General features: G+C 39.3%; 1 protein-coding gene across 2 annotated transcripts in view; it reads left to right on the top strand.

Moving 5' to 3' along the window:
• MBD5 (methyl-CpG binding domain protein 5) overlaps positions 1 to 16033 on the top strand; it is a 60589-nt gene extending 44556 nt beyond the window's left edge. For both annotated transcript variants that reach the window (XM_035008076.1, XM_035008075.1), the window contains exons 8-10: positions 4618 to 4691; positions 12268 to 12343; positions 15277 to 16033. In XM_035008076.1, the coding sequence (XP_034863967.1) occupies positions 4618 to 4691; positions 12268 to 12343; positions 15277 to 15348 (222 nt within the window). In that variant the 3' untranslated portion in view covers positions 15349 to 16033. The remainder of the gene's footprint in view (positions 1 to 4617; positions 4692 to 12267; positions 12344 to 15276) is intronic.
• Positions 16034 to 23631: the final 7598 nt, after the last annotated feature.

The raw sequence follows: 23631 nt of genomic DNA, 5'->3' as shown, positions 1-23631 counted from the left end.
ATTGCCCTTAAGTTAACAGGACCTTTTCAGGTGGAAGATTTTTTTAAATATTTACTGTTTAATTAATGTTTGACAATAATGAACCTAATAAATGCCTCATGTTTGCTTATTGCTTCAGGGCTATACTTCCCAGGCTTCAGCTGAAGTTGCCTGCTCCCTACACCCCCCGACCCCCCCACCCCCTGCTGCCTCTCTGTAAAAAAAAATAGGGAAAAAATGCATGCAATGTTCCTTTAGGGGCTCCTGGGTGACTCAGTCAGTTAAGGGTCCAACTCTTGATTTCAGCTCAGGTCATGATCTCAGGGTCGTGAGATTGAGCCCTGCATCAGGTTCCGCACTGGGCATGGAGTCTGCTTAAGATTCTCCCTCTCCTTCTTCCTCTCCCTCTCCCTCTGCCCCTCCCCCCCCAATGAAAACCAAAAATAAAGTTGCGTGCTTGCCTGTACTATTACTTAGTTAAAAATTTTATTCAGATTCATTTACTTATTTATTTATTTATTCATTCAACAAAGACTTTTTGGACTCATACTATGAACTAGGCACCATTCAAGCCACTTTCAAATAACTCCTTCAGTCTTATTCTAAGATATAATACGTGTGAAATCATAGGTGTAATGTTTTTTGTATTTTTCTAATATAAACTTATATGAGTATATATAAACTGATTGTGACTATAAACAGATTAAAAATGTTTAAAGGTCTGTCCTTGTATCACATGCCACTAATGACCCTTTGGTGCTTTGGTGTTTAGAAAGCACCCAACCATCCCTATTCTACAGCTGAGGGAGCTGAAGCTCAGCAAAGTAGCGTTCCTAAGGACACATTGACAGGCAGTTAAACCAAGCCCTACCCCTCGTCTCCTAACTCTAAGCTTAGTACTCTGCACAGTGCCATTCCCCCAACAACAGGAGCTGACGACATGAAAAAAGGCGTGAAGAATGAAAAGGCGGCTTGAGTTCAGCTGTCCTGCCTCTCTTATGAAACCTGGGATGTGGCTTGTACTCAGTCCTTTGACCTTTGTGTGACAGCTTTGCCTCACAACTAAGTAGCGGCAAAGTAAATCACCCAGAAATTCAATCCCGTTACCAGGTTTAATGCCTGCAGGAAATTTTGACATCATCTTTACTTAATGGGCTCTATTCAACAGTGATCTAGGATCTTTGATCCAGGCTCTTCTGATACATACTCTCCCTCACTTTCAGAGGGTCAGTTTGGCTCTCTGAAAGGTTTGCGTCTCCCTTTGTGGTAGATTTAAGTTACTTCTAAGATAGACTACATGCTACTGCGTTGACCCCAGATCAAACTTAATAAAATTACCGAATTTTAATATGTGCCTTGTGAACAAAATAGACAACCAGAGATTCAGACTTGTTCAGAAAAGTCTTAAACTTCCACCTTACAAGAGTATATGGGTATGTTTCTGGGTATGTTGCCAACCCTACTGAACAGGCTATAGGACTATGCGTGTTGAAGAATTGTGATACCTGAAGAATGTGAATGAGTGAAAGAGGGTTTTAGGAGTAAAAAAAATATTCATTATATGTGTATATTTGCACATGAGATAATATGTGAACTATAAATACATATAAATTCTGGTAGTTGTTTCTAATTCTTAAATGACATAGGTGCAAGGAGTTATATCATGTTGGTCATTACTGTTAGCATCATCATTATTAGAGTGAGACTATGGGACAGTTATGAGTAAAGGTACATTATAAAGTCCTCCCATGATTTCTCACCAAGATAGGGATTAAATAATTTATGGAACTCCTGGCTTATGAATGTACAGGAATATAAGGTTATAATTACAGATCAAAGTATTAAGTGTTTTAAATTACTTGCTCCTTCAGTGTAAGGTTTATAGAAATATTTGTGTGTTTATCCTTTTTAATGTTACATTTATGTATTTGATTTCTCAGTACTTTCTTCATTTACAAGTTAGCTAAGTAATTTATGAGGAAGTATTCATTAAATCATTAAATATGATTTCTGTTTGACTAGAAATTGAATTTATTTTGTTCTTCTCCGATACCATCTTAGGGGGTGCTGGTATCTTTAAAGAGTTTCTTGAATATTGCATAAGTGCATGAATAATTCCCTATAAACAACATATGCTTTTCATGTATTTCACAATTCAATAGAGTACTAAAATTCTGAAACAAAATAAGCTAAACATTTACCTCTGGATATGTATGATCTTGTCATATCAGAAATAAACAGTTATGTGTATCTTATTTGTATTTAGTTTCAGAAAGCACCATCATTGCTTTCTCTTTCAAGGTCATTGAATCCTTTATAAATAATATAGTTCATTATAGAGTACCTTACAGCCTTAGAGGCAATTTAAATGAAAAAAAAATTGCGGTAGAGGATTAGTTCAGAAAAATCACCAGAAATTATCCAAGCATAAAAAGTTTTTAAAGATAATTTGGGGCATGTGTTATCTAAATTTCTGTAAAAATCTAATTTGTTTTAAAATAATTTGACCTAATTTTTTAATATATATGTGTGTGTGTGTGTGTGTGTGTGTAAAATGTATACTTCAATGTATATTGTAGTTGGTGTGGTGAAGAGAGCTTGAGCGAGCACTTTGGAGTCAGACCTGAGTTTCAGTGCTGGCCATGTTACTTAAATTCACTGAGTCTCATCTGTAAAATAATAAAAATAATACTAGTTTGCAGTATTACCGTATTAAATGATAAAAGTGACTTTTCTATAATAAATGTACAAGAAATGTTTTTATTGCCCCTTATTCCTTATTTAATTAAAAATAAAAATTGAAGATTAAAAAAATAGTTTTACCTAACTTAGTTTTTAAGAATTAAGACCAGTGGGGTAAGTCTTCATATTGATGTCTTGCTTTGTTTCACTGTGAATCTTTCTGTTGCTTGCATCAATCCCTTCTGAGATCTTTCACTACATCAATTTGTGTCTACTATAAATTTATGTTACAGGAGAGCTTCCTTCCTACTGCCAAGGGGGGGAGGTCATTTAAATATAAGTGGAATTAGCCATAGATTACATAAATGTAATGTGTGAAATATCTTTCATTTTCTCTTCATGTGAGTGAATACAAGATGAAACCTCTTTTCTAACATAAAATGTGAAAATGTATACAGGCACCATTTTTTTTAAAAAAAACAACACATGGATATACTCATCTTAAGCTTTTCCAGTTATTTCAGCAAGACACATTTCTTCATGGCTTCTGTGAAGTGTTACTAGAACAAAATTGTCCCTTGTTCTAGCACACAAGAAATTGGGTGTCCCCAATGAACTTGTGTAATTAGATATTTGCATCCTTTAGGACAAGATACAAAAATAGTGAAAAGGAAAATGTTTTCATTATTCGACTTTTTCTCATTGAATATTTAGAAATGCTTGTTTTCAAACTTGAAAAAGGAAACCCTTTGTTATTCATTACTGAGTACTCAATTTGAAGGGGTCAAAGAAAAATTATTTATAAATTATATTCATGAGTCAGGAAGATTTCAAGAGAAAAGTTAATAATTTCCTTGCTTCTTAGTATTTATTTTCTTACCCCTGAGGCATTTTGGCAACCTCTCAAATTTTTATATAAAAGTAGCATAGGGTTGGGGAAAAAACTGGGTTAAGGGATGGCTGGGACACTTGCCTTGAAGCTGTGTTTACATAGCAAGCAACACTGTTTTTACTTAAATTGGTGGTGTTGTTTTTTTAAGATCAATAAAAATAGCAATGTTTTTCTAAAGGTGTTTTTATTCACAAGTCACATACAAGTTTTTCTATTTATTAATTGTTTATCTTGGAGGGATGCCTTCAAGAACCATGATAGAGATTATTGGGGGAAAGTGGTAAAGGCTGCACCTCCCTACCTCCGTAAGTCCCCCGGTCACCATTTGGTGGCCACAGGGTGATGAAGTAGCAAGATCCTTGGCGGTAACAAAGCAAGAAGGGAGAGGACACTCACACAAGGTGTAGCCAGACTCTCTTCCCTTGACCGGAAGGACTATGGTGGTCTACTGCCCACTCATTTTGTGGCCTCTGCAGAGCCTAATACTACTAGGGAATAATAGCTGTTCTATGCTTAGTTGTGTTCAACCTGACTTGTTGCATTTTGATTGTCTCAGCAATTCTAGCAGGAGGGTAGGTATTATTGTCCTCATTTTAAAGAGGAAACTGAGACCCAGAACATCTGGGTGTTTTATTCATGCTAGAAAGTGAGGAGGTCAGATTCAAACTTCCATCTGCTGGCTCCACAGCCCACCCCTTTCACTCACCACTGCTCTTGTCCTCCCCTGATGGAGTATAGATTTGCAGTTGCTGAGTATCAGGCAGTAGAGAAAGCAAACCAGGGATCTCTGATTTATATGATTTTGTGAATTGAAGGTTATTTAAAGTCCAAATTTTGTTCTTAAAATGTTATTTTCAAAATGTTGACAATAGGAAAGCCAAATGATCTTTCATTTCCATTGATGTTACAGCCTGGAGCCAGATAGTCAACCTCTGCTTGAGCAAGGACAGGACATTTGACAGGGCAGTGAAAATTAAGCCTCCCTTCCCCCAGCAGGAAAGTAAAAATGATGTTAACAATTGCAGGTCTGGGTAATATGGTTTGGTCTTCATGCCTTCACTCAGGTGGAGCCCGAGAAGTTGAAGACACTAACAGAAGGTTTAGAAGCCTACAGTCGAGCCCGGAAAAGGAACAGAAAGTAAGCACTGATTCTTTTTTCTGCCATTTTGTTTTCCACGGATATAATGTACTGGTTTTTGTTCATAGGGACAAGAAAATCTCACTAATTTTGTCCACCTTAGGGCCTGCCTAAGTACAGTTTAGTAGTTATCACCCAAGAGGACCATTATAGTTAAGCCAAATCAGCTATTATAGAAAATATTTTCTTTTCTTAACAATCTGTACTGTTGTGTGGGATTTCCCTCTTTCATGAGCTCTTTCCTCACTCCCTCCATCTCCATCCCTCTTATTTACTGGGAAAGAAACACTCTCATAGCAATTAAATAGTCTCTAAAAGTGTAGCAAGCGATGCCTGGCTGGCTCAGTCAGAAGAGCATGGGACTCTTGATTTCAGAGTCATGAGTTCAAGCCCCCTCTTGGGTGCAGAGATTACTAAAAGAAATAAAACTTGGGCGCCTGGGTGGCTCAGTTGGTTAAGCGACTGCCTTCAGCTCAGGGCATGATCCTGGAGTCCCGGGATCGAGTCCCGCATCGGGCTCCCTGCTCGGCAGGGAGTCTGCTTCTCCCTCTGACCCTCCTCCCTCTCATGCTCTCTGTCTCTCATTGTCTCTCTTGCAAATAAATAAAATCTTAAAAAAAAAAAATTTTTTAAAAAGAAATAAAACTTAAAAATAAATAAAATAGAAAAATAAAAATGTAGCTGAAGTCTACATAGGCACAGGGAAAGTTATTCAAAATACATATAACTGACATGCCTGTTCAGTTACTAAAATGTTCATGTTATCAAACATCTAAGAATTACGAGATCAGAACGATTAGTAGTGTATCTTGTGTACATGGTGATACCAGTATACCTATTAAAGAGCACTCTTTCTCACAGTTGTGCCAGAGATAAAATTTCAGAACTGAACAACTCTTGGGGGAGACTCTTTATCTCAATAAACTGCCTCGCAGAAAGATGCCAACCACAAGAGACAAACTCCTGTGCCCCTATGTTGGGGACTTCTTTGGAAGATAGCAAGTTGGCACTGATTGTCGTGATGGCTGAGTGAATTGCCAGATTTGCTACAGATACAATAAGGAATACGGACGAGGCCAGCCCCCTCTATTCTGACCATGCAGAGCTTTGTAGGAGGATAAGGCCCACAAAACTAGTTTTGGATGAAAGGAGGGAAATTGAAAATTACCTACATCACAAATTTGCAATGGGCCATTTGCTATGGAATATTCAACAATACTTGTTTATTTGATGTAAAAGATCCCTAAAATCTTTCCTCCAGTGAGACATTCCAGTTAGTTGAATGATGTGCAAAATATCCAAAACGACTGATAACACAGAAATGAAATAATGCCTCCAAATATTTAAATATACTGCCTTTAAATGAGCTGTATTTCCCCCATAAATTTGGTATTAATCAATTTCTGAAAGGTAGTAAGTAATACATAGCAATTTTAAATTTTTTTTCTTCAAAGCTAGTTTACTAGTTATGGTGAATTTACATGGGTCCTAAGTGGCATTATCTAAAGGAACTGTCATGAAACCATAAGCTCAGAATATGGATTGGCAATGTAAAAGAAGGAACTATGAAGCAAACTTTAGTAAAAACAGCCTTATTTATCATGCTACTGTCTATGCAGACTGACTTGCCTTATAAATGCCCAGTAGAATACCTTACATTTTGCATATACTATTTAAAATCAATTATTTTATTCTCCCAATCACAAAATGGGCCAGAATTACTAAGCCCATTTATGGATGAGGACACTCAGACCCAAACAGCTTAAATAATTAGTTGAAGGTTACATGAGTGACAAATGATGTATTGAACCCAATCAGGTATTTATTTATTTAATCATTTCGTTATTCCCTAATTTAAGGAGGCTAATTGAGCAAAAATCTGTGCTGCAGTCCCTGGAACTCACTGTCGAACAAAGGAGACAGATCCAGAAACAATTAAAATGTTAAAATTGCAATGACAGCAAATGTATAGTATACTTGGGGATCATAGAGAAGTGGCATTAAACTCAGGAAAAGAAAGACTTTCTAAAGGAGATATCTGAGCCAAGCCTTACACACTACATAGCCAGACAAAGGAAATAAGGACCAAGATGGCATGGGGTGGGGTAGTGTTTAGATGAGATCAGCAGTTGGATTTGGGGCACTATAAACCCTCAGACAGGAAATTGTAAGAGATGGCAGCCAAAGGTGTAAGCAGCAATCAGATCATGAAGAGCTTAGTGAGGGCCCAGAGGATCCTTTATCTTATTGGAAGTGCTTGAGGGGAACAGGTGGTTGGATTTTCACTTTAGATATGGCTATATGGAGGATAAATTTTAGGGGAACCATATTGGAGACAGGGACATTGTTTAGGAGGATGTGGCAGAAGTCAAGGGAGGATGAGGACTCAAACCAGAATTGGAGCAATGAGAATGGAGGACAAGGAATGCAGTCGAGAAATATTTAGAAGGTAAAATTCACAGAACGTCATGGTGATTGATTAGAATGTGGAGAGTAAGCAATCAAGGACAACTTTCAGGGTTTTAGCTGGGGTGACCTTGTGGGTGGTAGAAACACTGATTGAAGTGGAGAATACAGGGGGGGACTGTTGAATACATGTGGGGTGCCCATGGACTGTGTCTAACACTGGGAAGAAGTGGTATTTGACTGTGTAAAACTGGCTGTGATCACACAGAGATCCTTTGGCCCATTTGAACAGTGGGCTAAGGATTGAACTATTTGGGCATTTGAACATTTACTAGAGATAATGAAGAAGATGAGAAAAATCAAAAAGGAGGAAGAGAATGGGGGGGCAGGGAGGGCAGTAGAGTAGGTGTTAGAAACCAAAGACCAAAAGCTTCCAGGATAATAGAATGATAAACAGCAGTCCACTAAAAAAAGAACTGAGAAATCTCCTTTGGACTGGGCAATGTAGAGGCTATTGGCAACCTTAGTGAAAACAGTTTCCAATAAAGTGGAAGGTGTAAAAACAAAGCGTCCATGGTTGAAGAGCAAATAAGTAGGGAGTAGAGAGAGCTGATATAAATTAATTAGGCTTCTTCCTATCCTTAATATGAAAAGTTCCTGAAAAATAACATGAAAATGACAAAGATTTGACTGCTTTTGTAGACAGAGGAAAAGGAAGGAAGAAGCAACTGAAAAAGGAAGGCGGCATTTGGAATAAGATGGTTAAGAGGTTGGTTTGGGGCCTGAGTTCAAATCCTGTTTCCACCACTGTAGAGCTGTGTACCCTTGCGCATGTTGCTTGATATCTCTGAGCCTAAATTCTTCATTTCTAAAATGGGCATATTAATATCTACCTCTTAGCAGCGTTGTTATAGATAATTTAAAGAGAGCCTCCATTAAAGAAAAAAATTCCATAGCTTTTAGATTTGTTATGATTTTCACTGAAATGAGGATCAAATCTTCTATCTATACATACATATAAACTTAAAATTTGGTAATCTGATTTTTGTGAAGCTGGAAAGGGATAAAGTGATAAAATAAATCATACTTTCACTTTAAAAGCAAGAAATTATTCTTAGTGTGTTAAATTTTCTTTTTTCTTTTTTTTTTAAGATTTTATGTGTTTATTTTGAGAGAGATACAGAGATAGCGAGAGAGCTCTAGTAGGAAGGAGAGGGAGAAGCAGGCTCCCTGTTGAGCAAGGAGCCTGACGTGGGGCTTGATCCCAGGACTCTGGGATCATGACCTGAGCCAAAGGCAGACGTTTAACCAACTGAGCCACCCAGGTGCCCCAAATTTTCTTTTTTTTAAAAGATTTATTTCTTTATTAGAGAGAGAGAGGGAGAGCACACACGTGCGAGCACACATAAGAGAGAGGCAGAAGGAGAGGGAGAGAATCCCAAGCAGACTCTCCGCTGAGCATGGAGCCCAAAGTGGGGCTTGATCCTACAACCCTGAGATCATGACCTGAGCCAAGACCAAGAGCCGGACGCTTAAGCGACTGAGCCACCCAGTTGCCCCAGCATGTTAAATTTTCTTCAATCTTCATACTTTCTCTATTAATTAGGTTTCAGAATCTAAGATTCTTGACATTTAGATGTCACCCAAATTTGTTCTGTTCTACATGAAGTGAGTTGCTTAAATTCTAAATTGAAAGTGTAGAGCAACATGCAATTTTTCATTTCCCTCATTTCTTATACCATTCACAGATGTGTACCTGCCTTTTTTTCTCAATTAGTGCAGATAAGGATAATGTGTGACAATATAGGCAGTGAAGAATAGAAGTGGCAATTATCTCCATTAATAACTAGAAATGTGATTATGTGAACATCTATTGCTTAATCAAGTAGGTTTTAGAGTGTCCATTAGTAAAAATGTTTATTATTAAATGTCAGCAGGGAATTGAAAATAGTGGAAGAGACTCCACAGGGAGGCCCTTGGTACTGCAAGACTGAATTTTGACTAATTATTCATTTCATGAACTCATGGAAATTTTTCTTCTTCTTTTAAGTTCATTCTTTGTTGACCTGACCAGCTAGTGTAAAAATTAGTCTGCAGCTTTAACACCTGGGAGCATCTCCCTTTACCTCTTGAATCTCCCGATGCATTCAAGCGATTTCATGCCCCACCTCTCTGTATCTATTCTCTCTTCCACAAGTAGTCACTTCTCCCTCTGTTAACTACTTAAGTTTGTTAAAGGAAAAACAGTATTAACTTAGCTTAAATTAATACAAGCTGTTTACAAACATTTTAAACATCTTGTTGAAGAAGGAGATCACAAAGTCCTAAATTCTATCTTTTTATTCAGCAAGTAATATTAAATTATTTTTATACTTTAATGGTGATGTTATTGCAATTTTTCATAAATAGGGAAAATTTTTTCATGCCTCTTTGAATTTATTACTTTAAAAAACTATTTGTAGTTAAATATCCATCTTCTTCATTATCAAGTTAGGATTGGTTTCACCAGTTCTCCTAAAAAGTCATGAAGTATTGCATATAAACAGTAGTCATAATGCCTACCTCATAGGCTTGCTGTTAGGACTGAGATAATATATATGAAGATTTAACACAATTCTTGGCACATAGACAATTTTCAATAAATAGTAGCTATTTTTGCTATTAAGGTAAGTGTGAAAACCAAAATTCTTTAATGGTTTTTCATTGAAATGTTTTACCTTCATTTTAGACATTTAGAACTTTACGTAGTTGATTGTAAACCCATGTTATAATAAATATCCATAACATAAATATCTTTTGAAATTTAGCAGCGTTGTTTTAAATACAAAAGAAATAGTAAAGATAAATCTATTTAACACATTACTCAAGGTGTAATATTGTTAGGCAACTATTGAGATGTGTGATACTGTCAAGACCTTTGCCAAACAGCCCATAAATGGGGCCCCAACCCAACCCCAGACAAGCTTACATGGCCTACGGAGTTCTGGGATCAGACTGCTCCCCACCCCCACCTCACGTCACTCAGCATCAGGCATAGCAAATTTCTCACTGGGAAAGCAACCCAGACTGACTCCACAAGATGCTCATGGTCCCTTAAAACTGGAATGGGTAGGTAAATAAAAGAGTGTATGAATAGGTTATAATATCAACTTGGACAGTGCTCAGTGCTTGGACAGTAATAAGTGAGAAAGAGACAAGTTGCAGAATAGCATATATACCAAACCATACCTGATGGACACCTTTGTGTGTATATTAAAAAACACACACACACACACAAAAGACAATACCAGGTATTGTTCGTGGACATATAAAATATAGAAACAGGGACTCCTGGGTGGCTCAGTCAGTTAAATGTCTGCCTTTGGCTCAGGTCATGATCTCAGGGTCCTGGGACCAAGCCCTGCTGGGGCTCCCTGCTCAGTGGGGAGTCTGCTTGTCCTTCTGCCCCTCCCCCCACTTGTGCTCTCACTCACTCTCAAATAAATAAAAAAAATTAAAAATATAAAAACATACTAGAAAGATACACAACATAGTTGTGTATCTTTGGGGAAGAGGGGAGGAGAGAATGGGACTAGGAATTGATGACAAATGGGAATTTCAGCTTTTTTTTTTTTTATTAAAAAGACTTAAAGAAAGTAGGTAATTTATTATCAGTTTATTCTTCGAAGTGGGTTTGTTAGGGGTTAATTTATTCTATGCACTTTTCTGCATTGTGTATATTTCTAAAAATAAATGGGAAGAATGTAAAAGCTGGAGGCTGGCTTACAGGCCAGCGAAAGGTGGGAAGAAGGAGTTGGTGCTGTATTGCCCACGTAATTTAGTTAAAAGCATTACATTAACTTTTTTTTTTTCAGTTAAACTGACTTAAATTCATGTATGTTTCCCAAAATATCGAGATGTCGTGTTAGCTTTGGACAAAGTTTTTAGTTAGTAAATATGTGGAGCATGCATGATGTGCCTGGCAGTATACTCCTCAGGGTGTACACAGAAACTAAATGTGTGAATTGTCCAGTCCCGGCGTATGAGGGTAAAACCTGGTGGGGGCTGTGGTAAACCGAAAGGCCTCATCTAAAGGCATTCCACTAAAGTTCAAATATGTTTTTAAACACGATGTGAGCCAAACTAAATGGGACTATGAGCCAAATTCCTCCACAACTGCAAATTTCCAATCTCCGTGGAGATGCTGAGGTGGGACTTAACTCTTGGAAAACCACGCTGACGGCCTGTTACGAAAAGGTTTATCTCTGCACCTTTTCTAGTAATTGTCGTGACAAGATAAATGAAATGAATCACCTTAGTACTCAGAATACCTGGGTAATTATTTATATGCATAAAAATGGAAAAAGTAAGTTAGAGTAGACAAAGGGTACATAACTACGGAAGGGGATAGGATAGTGTGGATTTGCCCAATTTTAAGTAGTTCAACAACTTCCTATAGTTTCAATAGTGGCAGAGGTACCCTTTTGTATTATTCGGGCCACGCGTGCTGAGTAGAGAAAAAAATTCAGAGTGATAGATACTCTGAGATAGTCATCCTTTATCTGTTCAAATACTTAAGTCATTTCGGTCTGGGGGGAAATGTGGTGGGCCCAGGCATGGAGGGAGCCTTGGGCATGACGAGCGAAGCTGTTTCCCACCTAGAACGTGCAACGTGCATGCTTAGGCACACCAGATTTCAGCCTTCACTTGCTCAGCTCTGGAAGCCAGGATGCGCCAGAGAGGGCAGAGGGAGCTCCCTAGTGGCCAGAGTGTGCAGTTCAGCCCCTCCAGCCTCCCCGCGGCTGCACCGCCCGGCTGCCTGAGAAAGAGACGAGCCCGAACAAGAGGCAATGCAGGGAGGCCGGAATCCTGGAGCACAAGCTGCATCTGCGGGAAAGGAGACCCGTGGCCCAGTTTTCTTGCAAAAGCATCGGACGGGGGAAGGAGCATGTGGAAGGGGAAAGAATCCATTGTCCCCTGTCATGTGTTCCACTTTTTCCTTGTTCAGTGACTTTATTATTAATATTCAGTGGTGAGAATCCCAGAGCATTTGTCATCTGACTTTTTCATATGTAAATATAAATTGACTTTCTTTGGTGGAATTGGTACTTCTGTTTTCTGATTAGGGGATTAAATTGAGACTTTGTTTCCTTAATTTATTAATCTGGTGTGTTGTTTTCATTAATTCCAGAAGTGGAAAGCTAAATAACCATTTAGAAGCTGCTATTCATGAGGCCATGAGTGAACTGGACAAAATGTCTGGGACTGTAAGTTAATTTATTTTTCCATTATACTGTGTTTCTTTGAAAATAAATTGTATTACACTTTTTGGTAAAGTCTCTTAAATATTGACAAGCAACTCACGTAGCAATACTAAATTACTAGGCTCAAAAAAAGACTGATATCAGAAAAGATTCAAAGTAATTTAAGAAAAAATAACCTAGTAGTATTAACTATGTCTTTTTTTCTGAGATAACTCATTTTTCCCACATAACATACTTTCTAAATGTGAGCAGCACAATATTCGAGTTCAAACCACAGGTTTCTGTGTTTGACTCTGAATAACAGTGGTCACAACTGCTGCCTAAATTGTCAATAATGCAAATCTTCCTTTGTCCATAGAACAAAAAAAGGGAAATTGAACAATAGGGTCAAGATCAAGAGTGGACGGACCTCTCAGACCTCTTGTTTCCTTTCTACTGTTAGCTAAAAAGGAAAATATTTGGCACAAAATCCTATTGTTAAATTATTGAACACTGTAACCTCTGGTTTTTGAGAGGTTGTGTCTATTCTTTCTTTACATTTTTACTGAACTGTTCATACAATAGTATTGCATGTGAGAAGTTTAATCATTGTCCTCTAATTCACATATTGGCCAGTGTAAACACTCAAAATATAATTTTGGTAATTTCTAAAAAAATGTAAATTATCTAAGGCTATTCAGCAATGAAAGCTAATTTCTTTTACTTTTACTCAACACTTTGTGTTAACAAGATTATCTGGATCCTAACAACCCATTCAGTGGCTACTGATTGACAGATATAGTTTATAGATTCACAGAATGTTGGGGTTGCTTTGGGCTTTAGAGATTTTGTGATCCAACCCATCCTTTTGCAGATGGGTGAATTAAGACCCTAAGATGTTAAATGTCCTGATAGAATTTAGGAAAGGTCTAAAACACCTTCTAAGGCCAGGCAAATACTATCAATAAGTAAAGTGAGTCAGCTGTGAGAAAAACAGCAACTCAAGGGGATTGAGAAATGCCATCCAAGAAGTCAGGGTAGGCTGCCTTAGAGGCTCCACACAGTAAAGGCTATTGCTCACTTCAGTGTGGTGCTGGTTGGGGAAGGGCTTGCTGCACACAGTCATTCAGAGACTCTGGTTCTTCTTCCTCCATCTAGTGCGCACCATTCCTTAGGGCCTCAGAGTGTTCCTTCATGTCACGATGCATCCATCCAGCAGGTGGGAGAAGAGTATATGCAGAGGGCTGCCAGGATAGGCTCATCACTTCTGCTGATTTCCCTTGTCTGACCCCATCATCTGGGTTTCTTAACTCAAATGGACTGGGAAATGTAATAGACGATATGCCTGTTCAGGAAGAAGAGAAAATGGGTTTGGTGAGCATCTTGCTGGTCTTTGCTGCAGGACATTTGGCCTTTGTGGCCAGCAGGCAGTCAGGACTGGTGGGAATTGTGGCAACCTGGAGACCATGCTCTCTCCAGAAGGAGCTCCTTCTTCTACCCTCCAGCAGATCTCAACGTATGGGAAATTATGCCAGAGTTGCAAGCTCTTCCAGTTTTTCATAAGATGCTAAAAGTCTGGAATTGAAATTTCCCCCTTTTTTTTTTTTTTACTGTTGACAACGATTTTTTAAGCATTAAAACATCATACAACTAAACAAAATACCTTTTCGGGCCACATTTGGTCCACAGATTACCAAGATTTGCTTGCAGTCTTGAATAAAGTCTTCTTTCCTCAATTATAACAAGTTTTCAGTTATGGCTTTTCATTAGAAACTAGTGGTTTTCAAAAATGTATATGGATAGGTTAGGAGGAAGAGGCAGTTTGAGAAACTTATAAACGTTACTTTCAAAATTTAATTATTTTAAAGCTTTTTACATTTGACTTTGAGTAGCATTGGCCTCTGCTATTATCTAAACATTATTTTTAAAATGTACAATTAAGCCAACTTATAGTGGACCTTGAGAACTGATTGGGCACATCTCCTAACTATGAGTTCTGTGACATTATGTTGGTAGCTTTGAAATTGGCTATGGTGGAAGTATTTACACCATGGAAATTGGCAATGCTACAGTAGACTTTTGTCCCTCCATAGGGAGCTGGTTGTTAAGCATTAGCTACACCACTGCCTTGGGACTAGCCTGCCTTTCCCAGGTCTTGATCTTGCCCTCTCCTGTCAGTAGCCACATACAATGTGGGGCACCTGATCACCTCCCTAGTACCTGTCCTCTGCCCCTCAGAACCATACTTGCTGTCTGATACCTGGTGATCGTGTCCTGCCACGCTCCACCCCTGCTCAGTCTGACACACAGCCCTAATTACTACAGTTTCTGCATTAGCATCTACAGATGAGTTGTACTACTTGCTCGTCCCAGACTATACAAGCTCAGATCTGCCAATAGATGATAGTGGTTTTCTCGTTTTCACTCCGCAAGTCTTCTCGGGAATAAACTTCCTTGGGCTAAGCTGTGTGCGTGTTCTTACCACGGTTCTGACCCTCCTTAGTAGTGGTAAAATAAGTCGGGTGATGAAGGAAAGAAGAAAACATGTTTGGTATGTATTTTTCCACTTTTCTAGACTCTACTGAAATTGGTGATCTAGGGATCGCTAACAGGAAAGGCTTTATTTCTGTCTTAAATGGGCAGCAAGGGTAGCAAAAGCACACTGCATTTCCCACACTTGATTTTCTCTGGTTCCTCTTGGGAGTCCCACCATTTATGGGGTTCCCACAGTGTTGTTCTGCTTATCAGTTCCTAGATTCCTCCTTCTCTGTAGTGACCATGGGCATGCTGAGATCTGGGGTCTTGACAGAAAACGTAAATGCCCCATGATATCAGTGATTGAAAAGGAAAGGTGGACTCTATTCTTTCCCCTGTTTCTTTGTCAGAAACTGTATGGTGTTTGTACTTTCAACCTCTGTTGTTGTTTTTTTTTTTTTTTTCCACCTCTTTATTTCCAGGTTCACCAAATCCCACAGGGAGACAGACAAATGAGACCCCCCAAACCCAAGAGGAGGAAGATCTCCAGATAACAGGGACTACTCCACCAATGCGCAGTGTTTATTAAAGGAACGTGCACAGATAAATCTATCTATAGATAGGTATTGATATATCCACTGTTATATCAGTATTTATGCTATGGCAGATCGCTACCACCACCACAGGGTGCTAAAAGAAACAGTGATACAATATTTTTTTGAACAGGAAAGATAATGAAGGCTGGAAAACCAATCAAAACCCCTGACTGATGAGAGTGATAAACGGTCAAGAGATTACTGAAAAACTTTTTCTATAATGCTAAAATTGTGATTATAAGAAATGTCCAAATGTTTCGGAAGACTTTTCAATGTTGTATATAGAAAATACAGAATTTCATGGTGATATCAGAAGTGTAAATATTGTACAATATTGTCATGTACAAGCGTACCTAATGCACACTTTATCTTTTATTGTACAAAGAAATAGTGTACAAAATTCTTTGGTTTCTATGGAGTACACCTACCAGAGACTACCAGTGTAAAGTGATAAATAAAAATACAACCTAAAGGCTTTTCTATGATAATGTAACAGATGCTGTTTTTGTATTTAACAGCAGAGAAAAGGCATGATGATGTAGTACCTGAATGATGACATACACTGCACACCACCGAGTGTCCATTTATATTGTCTGTTTGGAATGAACCTTGCCTGGCAGCACTGGACTCGATTTCGGGTGCCTAGGAAATCAAAACCTTGCAGATTTCTAAAGGGATGAGGGCTCACAGGTCTAAATTAAGAATTCAGAAACTGCAACCATTTGTTGCATATTTTTTTTACCTAAGTTTTAAAGTAGAATAGGTTTTATAAAAAAAAATCTTAGATGGAATATTTTACTCAGTCATTTCTGTAGTTAACGTTTCATAGCCACCTATTGATCTAGCTAGCTTATGCTGCACCACCATTGACACTCAGAGTGGAGTTTGTTTGCAGACAGTACCTGACAAGATAAAACTCCCTGTTTCCATACATGGAGGCAAAAGCCCCACTTCGAAACCATTATCAGAAGTAAGGTTGATTATCATTCAGTTTTTTTGTAGTGGCAAGAAGAAATACGAATCATCAAAGCAGGTTTCATAGCCATTCATCAGTATTACTCAGAAGTGAAGGTGGCTTACAAAATTATTAGCAATGGTAATTTTTTATCAGTATTATGTAACATATCAGATTTATTTTATTTAAAGAATTATTTATACCATTAACAGATTCTTATATATATTAATGTGGCTGAAATGTGCAGGTTAAATCTATTAACCAAATTATTTATATTATATTAAGTAAGAAAAAAATGTGAAACAAATGTAGAGAGAAAATACTACATTACAAGTATACAAACCTAAAACTGTGAGCCATTGTAAAGTACAAGGTTATTAATAAGAAATGTAGCACAACATAATCTTCCGTCTTTTTTTCACAGTTTTTGTGGTGGTGGTCTAACCCTATCTCCCATGCACTTGAGTGAAGTTTCAGGCCTCCAGCCTGACTTCCATTAATGGATTGTCAAAAGAAGGGATCCATTATCCCTTTATTCTTAGAATCACCAGCCCCCACCCCCAAACCCTTAAACTCCCCCAAGAGCACTCCCTGCCTTGTCCCCTAGCCTGGGGTTCACTCAACAGCTTAAACCTCCAGTTACTGGGAGCCTTTCGATAGCAGGCTCCAGACCCCCAAATGCCCACCACCTCTGTTATCTCTCCTCTCTCATCCACCCCCCATACTCCCCAGTCCCACAATGTAGCAGAGTTCCAGTAACTCAGGAAAAAGGAGACCAAGGTCATTCTCCCAGTTGGTTTCTTGGGGCCACAGCACAGAGCACTCCATCTGGGCTCACTTTTGATAGCAACAGCTCTCAGCTCTTCCCCCGGTCTCCTGTGTCTGCTGTCCTTCCACTCCCACCCTCACCCCTACCCCCAAGCCTGATGGAATGCAACCGGCTACCCTGGGCTTCTCGGTCTGGAGGCAGGAACCCTTCCTTCTGGGGGTAGGTCCATTGTGTCTTTCATGTAACCGCGGGATAGCCTGCCGGTCCTTCCCATGCAGTCACCCCGAGTCATCTTTCGTGTAGTTTGTTGATATGTCTTTGTGTGTTCGGTATGTTTAAACCATAGATGTCCTTTTTTTAAAATTTTTTGCCACCAACCTGCTTTTCTACTGTTTCGTCTACATGGTTGTTTTTACTCCCAGGTAGACGCATATGTGTGTTTGTGTGTTGCAGTGTCTGCATGTGTGTGTGTGTGTTGATATGTAGAAGTTCTTTTAGCCCTTGCTGTCTGTCTTTAGACTGAGTTTGTGTCCACTGAGCCTTCTTTTAGATAGTTCAAGCTAATTAGGTGTGTGCTTCCCCACCCATGTGCGCTTTACATCAGTAGACCATGTAAAGTATGTTTGTGCCCATGATTTCACTGGTTCCTTACGGCTTTGATGTGGATGCTAGGTGGTGTTGTTTCAGTCCACATGAGCTTTTTTCCCCTCTCTTTTACAGTTCTATGGTTTCATGTAAGCAGTTAATGTAAATATTGTTAGCATTACAGGTCATGCAGTGCTGTAACATTTTTTTAAATGTTGCACCTACTTTACAATTAAAAAATTGGTCACTCATACTTGAATTTTGCCCATAGAGCCATTTCTTTCTCTTTGTATTGAAGCCAATTCATTTTTTAAAAATGAAGGCTAGCCCTTCTACATTATTACATTTTTTATTCCCTAAAATAAACAAACTCTTTTTTTTCCCAACAAATCTGACAATGGAAATGATGAAAAATTTTTGCTCCTTTAAAGAACATAATATCCCTCTTGGAAAAGAAAATCTGATTTTATTTTGTGTCCCTTAACAGTCTTTGGAAGCACAAGGAGAATAAACTACACCTTTAAGTAGTTTTTAAAGATTATTTCAAATGAATGAAAATTAACCGAGCAGCTCTTGTTTGATTTGTCTCATTTGTAGCATTAAAAGCTATCAGGGTTTTTATTTATTTAAAGGAATATTTTTTGGTTTGTAGTTTTCAGTCTCATTGTGAATGTAAATGCTTTAAAAATATTCATCCCTTGTGAGATCATGGGCCACTTTTAGTCTTGTATTTGGACCCTGACTTTGAGTTATTTGCAATGTCTGTTTTTCAAGTAAACACAATCTTCTTCTTCTTTTTTTTTTTTTTAACATAACACTGCACAATTGTGGGAACAGCAGAGGGCTGTTATTTTGTTTTCTAAGTTTTATGAAGATTCCCAACTGACTTATACCATGAGGTGACTCCTTTTTCATTTCAGACAGTGATAACACATTTTAGTTAACTTTGGTAATCTTCTCTGCAGTTTGCAATGTGTCCTTGTAAGTCACAAGCGGTTTTGTACTGAGATTTTAAAAATCTAAGATGCTTAAGATGCTGGTGACATTGCTCTTTCTGACGAGAAAGCCAAGATTCTAGACCTTACTGAAAATCTGATACCTTGTTTACTTTGCCCATTTACGCCCAAATGGTGTAACACAAGTCTCAAGACTTTTCAAATGTAGTGTATAAAATGAGTTGTGCATTACTTGATTCATTTGGGGGCTATGAAAAAATGATATCAACCAGCCAGAACTGTAATATTGAATTAATTTATCTTTTTCTTTCATTCACTCTATCACATTTGCATTAGCCAAAGAGATAAGAACATTAGTAATTCATACGTGTAAACAACCCAGAAGTGAATATTAAATCAGTGAGCCAAAAAGCAATAAACAACTCAAGCATGGGGAATCCTGCTAACAGTGGGGAGTCTGATACAGAAAAAATATATAAAAAGCATTATCTTCAAATATGAAAGATTAATTTGTATCTACTGTAAATATGTATTATCAGCCTTATCTGCTTTTATACACACTGTGTGTGTACCTCAGCGACCTTTTATAAACCGGAAAAATGGTTGATTTAATAATTTGTTATGTAAATACAAAGTTGTCTATAAATTGGAAAATTTGATGCCAGATGGCTTCACAATATACAAATGTGTTTTGTAACATCATGCCTTTATGGATTAAGTATAAATACACTGGATTGTCTGTGTAGAAGAGTAGCAGTTTACATTTCACCTGCATTTCAAGTGGATATTTTTGTCCAAATGGTTATCTTATTAGGAAAAGAAAATGACCTGAACATATTCAGTGTGGAAAACAAATACGGTTTTGAATTCACCAAAACTTTTCACACGCAGGGGTCTGTTCAATTCCATCTAAATGCCGTTTATTATATTTCCATAGGAGATTCTTTGATCCAGGACTGGGATCTACCCAGGAAACCTCCCCAAATGGAATTATTCTACTTTAGAAACAGGCTGTGCATCTTAGTTTCTAAATCATAGGCTGGGGAAGAGCCACAGCCTTCTTACTGCTTTTTAACTTGTTTTTTTTTTTTTCTGCTTTGTTTCCACACATCTTGGAAAGCACTACACAGATAAACAGGGCCGAGTTCTTGTGCACCAAGGTGTCTACAGAGTGACCTCAATGCAGGGCTTCTCAACCCTAGAACTATTGACATTTTGGGTGAGATCATTCTCTGCTGTGGGGGCTATCCTGTGCATTGTAGGACCTTTGGCAGTCTCCCTTGTCTCTACCCACCAGATGCCAGTAGCATCCCTTCCAAATTGTGACAATCAAAAATGATGCTAGACATTGCCAAATGTCTCCTGGGGGTGGGGTGTGGGGAGTGGAGGGTGGGAGGAGGGGACAAAGTGAGACTTAAAAACACTGCCTTAACGGAATCAGTTAGGGAACATATGTCTGTGTGAAATACTGGCATGTTTTGCATGCTGTAATCAACAGGAAACTGATTCCTAGATCAAAATCCAAAACAAAACCCACGCCAAAGTAGCGCTTCTCAGTCCATCATTAAGGAAGTGAATCCGTTAGCTTCAGCTTCATTTTGAGCACATTTGATACTCTCTTTCATAAGCCTCAAGACAGTCATGTTTTGAGAAGTCCCATATAGGGCTTAGGAAAGTTACCTAAATATCCTGGTTCAGTTTACAAGAAGATTAATAACCCACTTTGGTTGTGTATCGGGAGCTTCAGTGAGTGGAAGGCTTCTCAACAATAGTACAGTTGCCTGCCTTGGGTCAAAATGAGGACTTTGGCTGCGGGGGGACCGTGCTATGTATATATTTTAACAGCTCTCTAGCAGCTGGTTCAGGAAGCAGTAGTTTTTGCATGATCCTCCTGTAAGTTTTGATGGAAGCAGTTCAGTAGATCTTGGAGATATCATTGATCTATTTATTCATGTAATAAATATTCTTGAGTTCCTCCCTATGCCACACCCGGTGTGCAGTAGTAAGGATACAGTGGTGAATAAGACAGACCCCCTTCTCTGCCCGCACAGAGCAGCCCAAGATGCTGGCCAGTGGTCCACGTAAGTACGATAAAGCGTGACCAGGCCTGGGCTGGGAAGCACAAGGCAGGCCCCTGACCTAGCTTAGTGAGGACCCAGGAAAGATGAATAGGATTCAGGCAAAGGAGAAGTGTGTGTCCTGGAGAAGGGTAAGGGAGTGTGTTGGTGTTCTGGGCCCACCATAATTCTTCATATTACATTTGTTGAGCAAGTTCCCTCCCAGTCTTGAGGTACGTATATACATCTGTGTGTGTAAATTCGCTTTAATAATCCTAAATTAGTGCTATTCAGCATGCTTATAGTTATTGCCAACAGCATCAATTCCCTGTTTCCTTCCCACAAATTAGCGCTGTATTGGCAGACCAATAATGGTTCTACTTTGATGATCCGGGGCTGGAGAGGTTTAAAATCCCCAAGCACTGAAGTGTTGAAAAGTGTTAAAGTGTTAGCAAGTAAGGCCTGCTAACCAGAACGCACAGGTAAGTGTAGGTCAGGTATAGATCTTCGGCAGGCCAACCGCCTCCTACGTACCTCCGCCGGGAAACAGGAAGCTGCACGGGAGCCCACGAGGTGCCACACGTGCCAGGGAAGCACTGAGGGTTGAAAAGGCACCGGAAAGTGGACTACAGGGAGTTGGGGGCCGGGACAAGGCCATCTGGCTACGGGGACCTTTGCCCCACAGCAGGAGAGACCACAATGGTCTTTCATCATCCATTCCAGCCCATTATTATGCACATACCCTTGAAAGTATCCCCAACCACATTAATCACCTCCTACATTCAATGAACATTGAACATAAGGGCTTTTTAAAGCTAATTATCAGTTAAAAAAAGAAAATCACACAACAGAGGCAGTGCAATAACAGGCATTCGATCCTATGATCCAGAGTCCAGCAAATAGCCCTTCCCAGGAGCACGGGGTCCTGCACACAGGAGATGGACCCTCAAGAGGGGGGCAGCCCGTTGTAACATTTACAAACTGGGTCCTGGAGAGGGATCATCTACAGTCAAATCTAGACTGTGCCACTAACTCATTGAACTTTGGGCAAGTTATTTAAACTACCTCTGCTTAACTTCATCTACAAAAGGGGATGATAGTAGCACTTTCCTCATGGGGTTGAGGATCGAATGAGATAATGCAGACAAAGTTCTTAGTGCTGGCACAGAGCAGGCCCTCAGAGAATGGTCATTGTTAAGCTGACCCAGGAAAGATCTAGATCAGGAAAGGGAACTTCCTGCCAATGAAAAGTGTCACACGTAAGGAGGAGTTGTGTCTAGAGTTGCTGTGTCTCTCCAGGAAGCCCTTAAAGGTAGGAGAGTGGTATTTACCTCCGAGGCAGCTCGGCCCAAAGCAAACTGTCATGGGGGCCTTTTCTGGCTCTCCCGGTCCAGCCCTGAGCTTCTGGAGCTTCTGCCCAGGGTGTTTCTTAGATGAATTCGACTGTCCAAAACGCCACATGCAGACATGGACCTACAAAATGGTTTTCTAATAAACTGGTCTGGAAAATGATTTCTCTGAGAAGTGAACTGCATTGACTGTGGCAATCAGAGCAGAAAGAGAACTTCTAACCCTCAGCCTCAGAGTGAAGTCAGGACCGGCTCTTCAAATAAGTAGCTCAAGGTATGAAACGTTTAAATGACTTAAAATCCATCAAATCTGGGAATGCAGAGCTTAGTACAGAAAGAGCATGTTTAACTTAAGAGACTAAAATTTTGGGTCCCAGTTCTTACCACTGACTCCATGATTTAAGACAAATCACTAAAAAGATCCTGGGGCCAGATTCCTAGGATGCTAAACCAGTTATTCAGGGGCTGTGTGACCTCAGGCAAATTACCCTCCTGGTGCCTTAGTTTCATCATCTGAAAACTAAGGGATAATAGAATCATCAATGTGCTTGAGGATTAAATAAACCAATCTTTGTGAAGCACTTAGAAGAGTGTCCAGCATAGAGTAAATTCTATGCAAGTCTAGATATTGTCATTATTATTACTGCTAATAATATGGGCTGAGCCTCACTGGCTTCCTTCATCCACAGATGGGAATGACTGAGCCCTTACTTGTCTTAAAGAAAGATCCAGTCTTCTGTGGGATGATCACTTACGAGGGTCCTGCTAGTCACATTTAACCATTTATTTGTCTTCCCTGATTTAAACATGGGTGCTCTTGAGAGGAGCAAGACTTTGAACCAAGCAAGACTCAGGAAGTTCTTAAAAGATTTGAGAATATGCAGGGTGGGAGGAAGGTGTTTGTAACTATCCTAGAGTTAGCTGTACTCGGAGGACTAACAAGAAAATGAAAAGAAATAATACACTGAGGCGTGCTTTCAAAAGGGGAGAGGAAAGAACAAATAGTCTGAAGTGGTAGTATTTTCAAGTGCTATTAAGAATTATTATTTATTTTTAGGGGCGCCTGAGTGGCTCAGTTGGTTAGGCGACTGCCTTCGGCTCAGGTCATGATCCCGGAGTTCTGGGATCGAGTCCCGCATAGGGCTCCCTGCTCAGCGAGGAGCCTGCTTCTCCCTCTGACCCTCTCCCCTCTCATGTACTCTCTCTCTCTCTCTCTCAAATAAAAAAAAAAAAAAAAAAGAATTATTATTTATTTTTAAATTGGAAGTTTAGGTCTAAATACTGTACCTAGACTTTTCAGGACTATGAATTCTTAGTCACCGCTTGCTAAAAGAAGGGGCAGAATTTGTTAAACACGGATGGAGTAGATTTAGCTAAATACTTAGGTCCCAGGGGCAGGGCCTCTTTAGGGTTTCCGGTCTGTTCAGCATCCTGGGCCGCTGCAGAACAACGCATGTGGGAAAGGGACTAGGGGGTCTAGTTGCCAGGGGCTTTGGTCCCTGGACTGTGACTGACTCCCCCCACCGAACATAGTTTTTCCCTGCCAAGTTAATCTTAAATAGCTTTAATG

The sequence above is a fragment of the Mirounga leonina genome, unplaced genomic scaffold (assembly GCF_011800145.1).
Source record: "Mirounga leonina isolate KUSES-001 unplaced genomic scaffold, KU_Mleo_1.0 Mir_151, whole genome shotgun sequence".
Lineage (NCBI taxonomy): Eukaryota > Metazoa > Chordata > Mammalia > Carnivora > Phocidae > Mirounga > Mirounga leonina.
The sequence above is the reverse complement of the archived record's forward strand: the minus strand, read 5'-3'. Positions and strand labels throughout refer to the sequence as shown.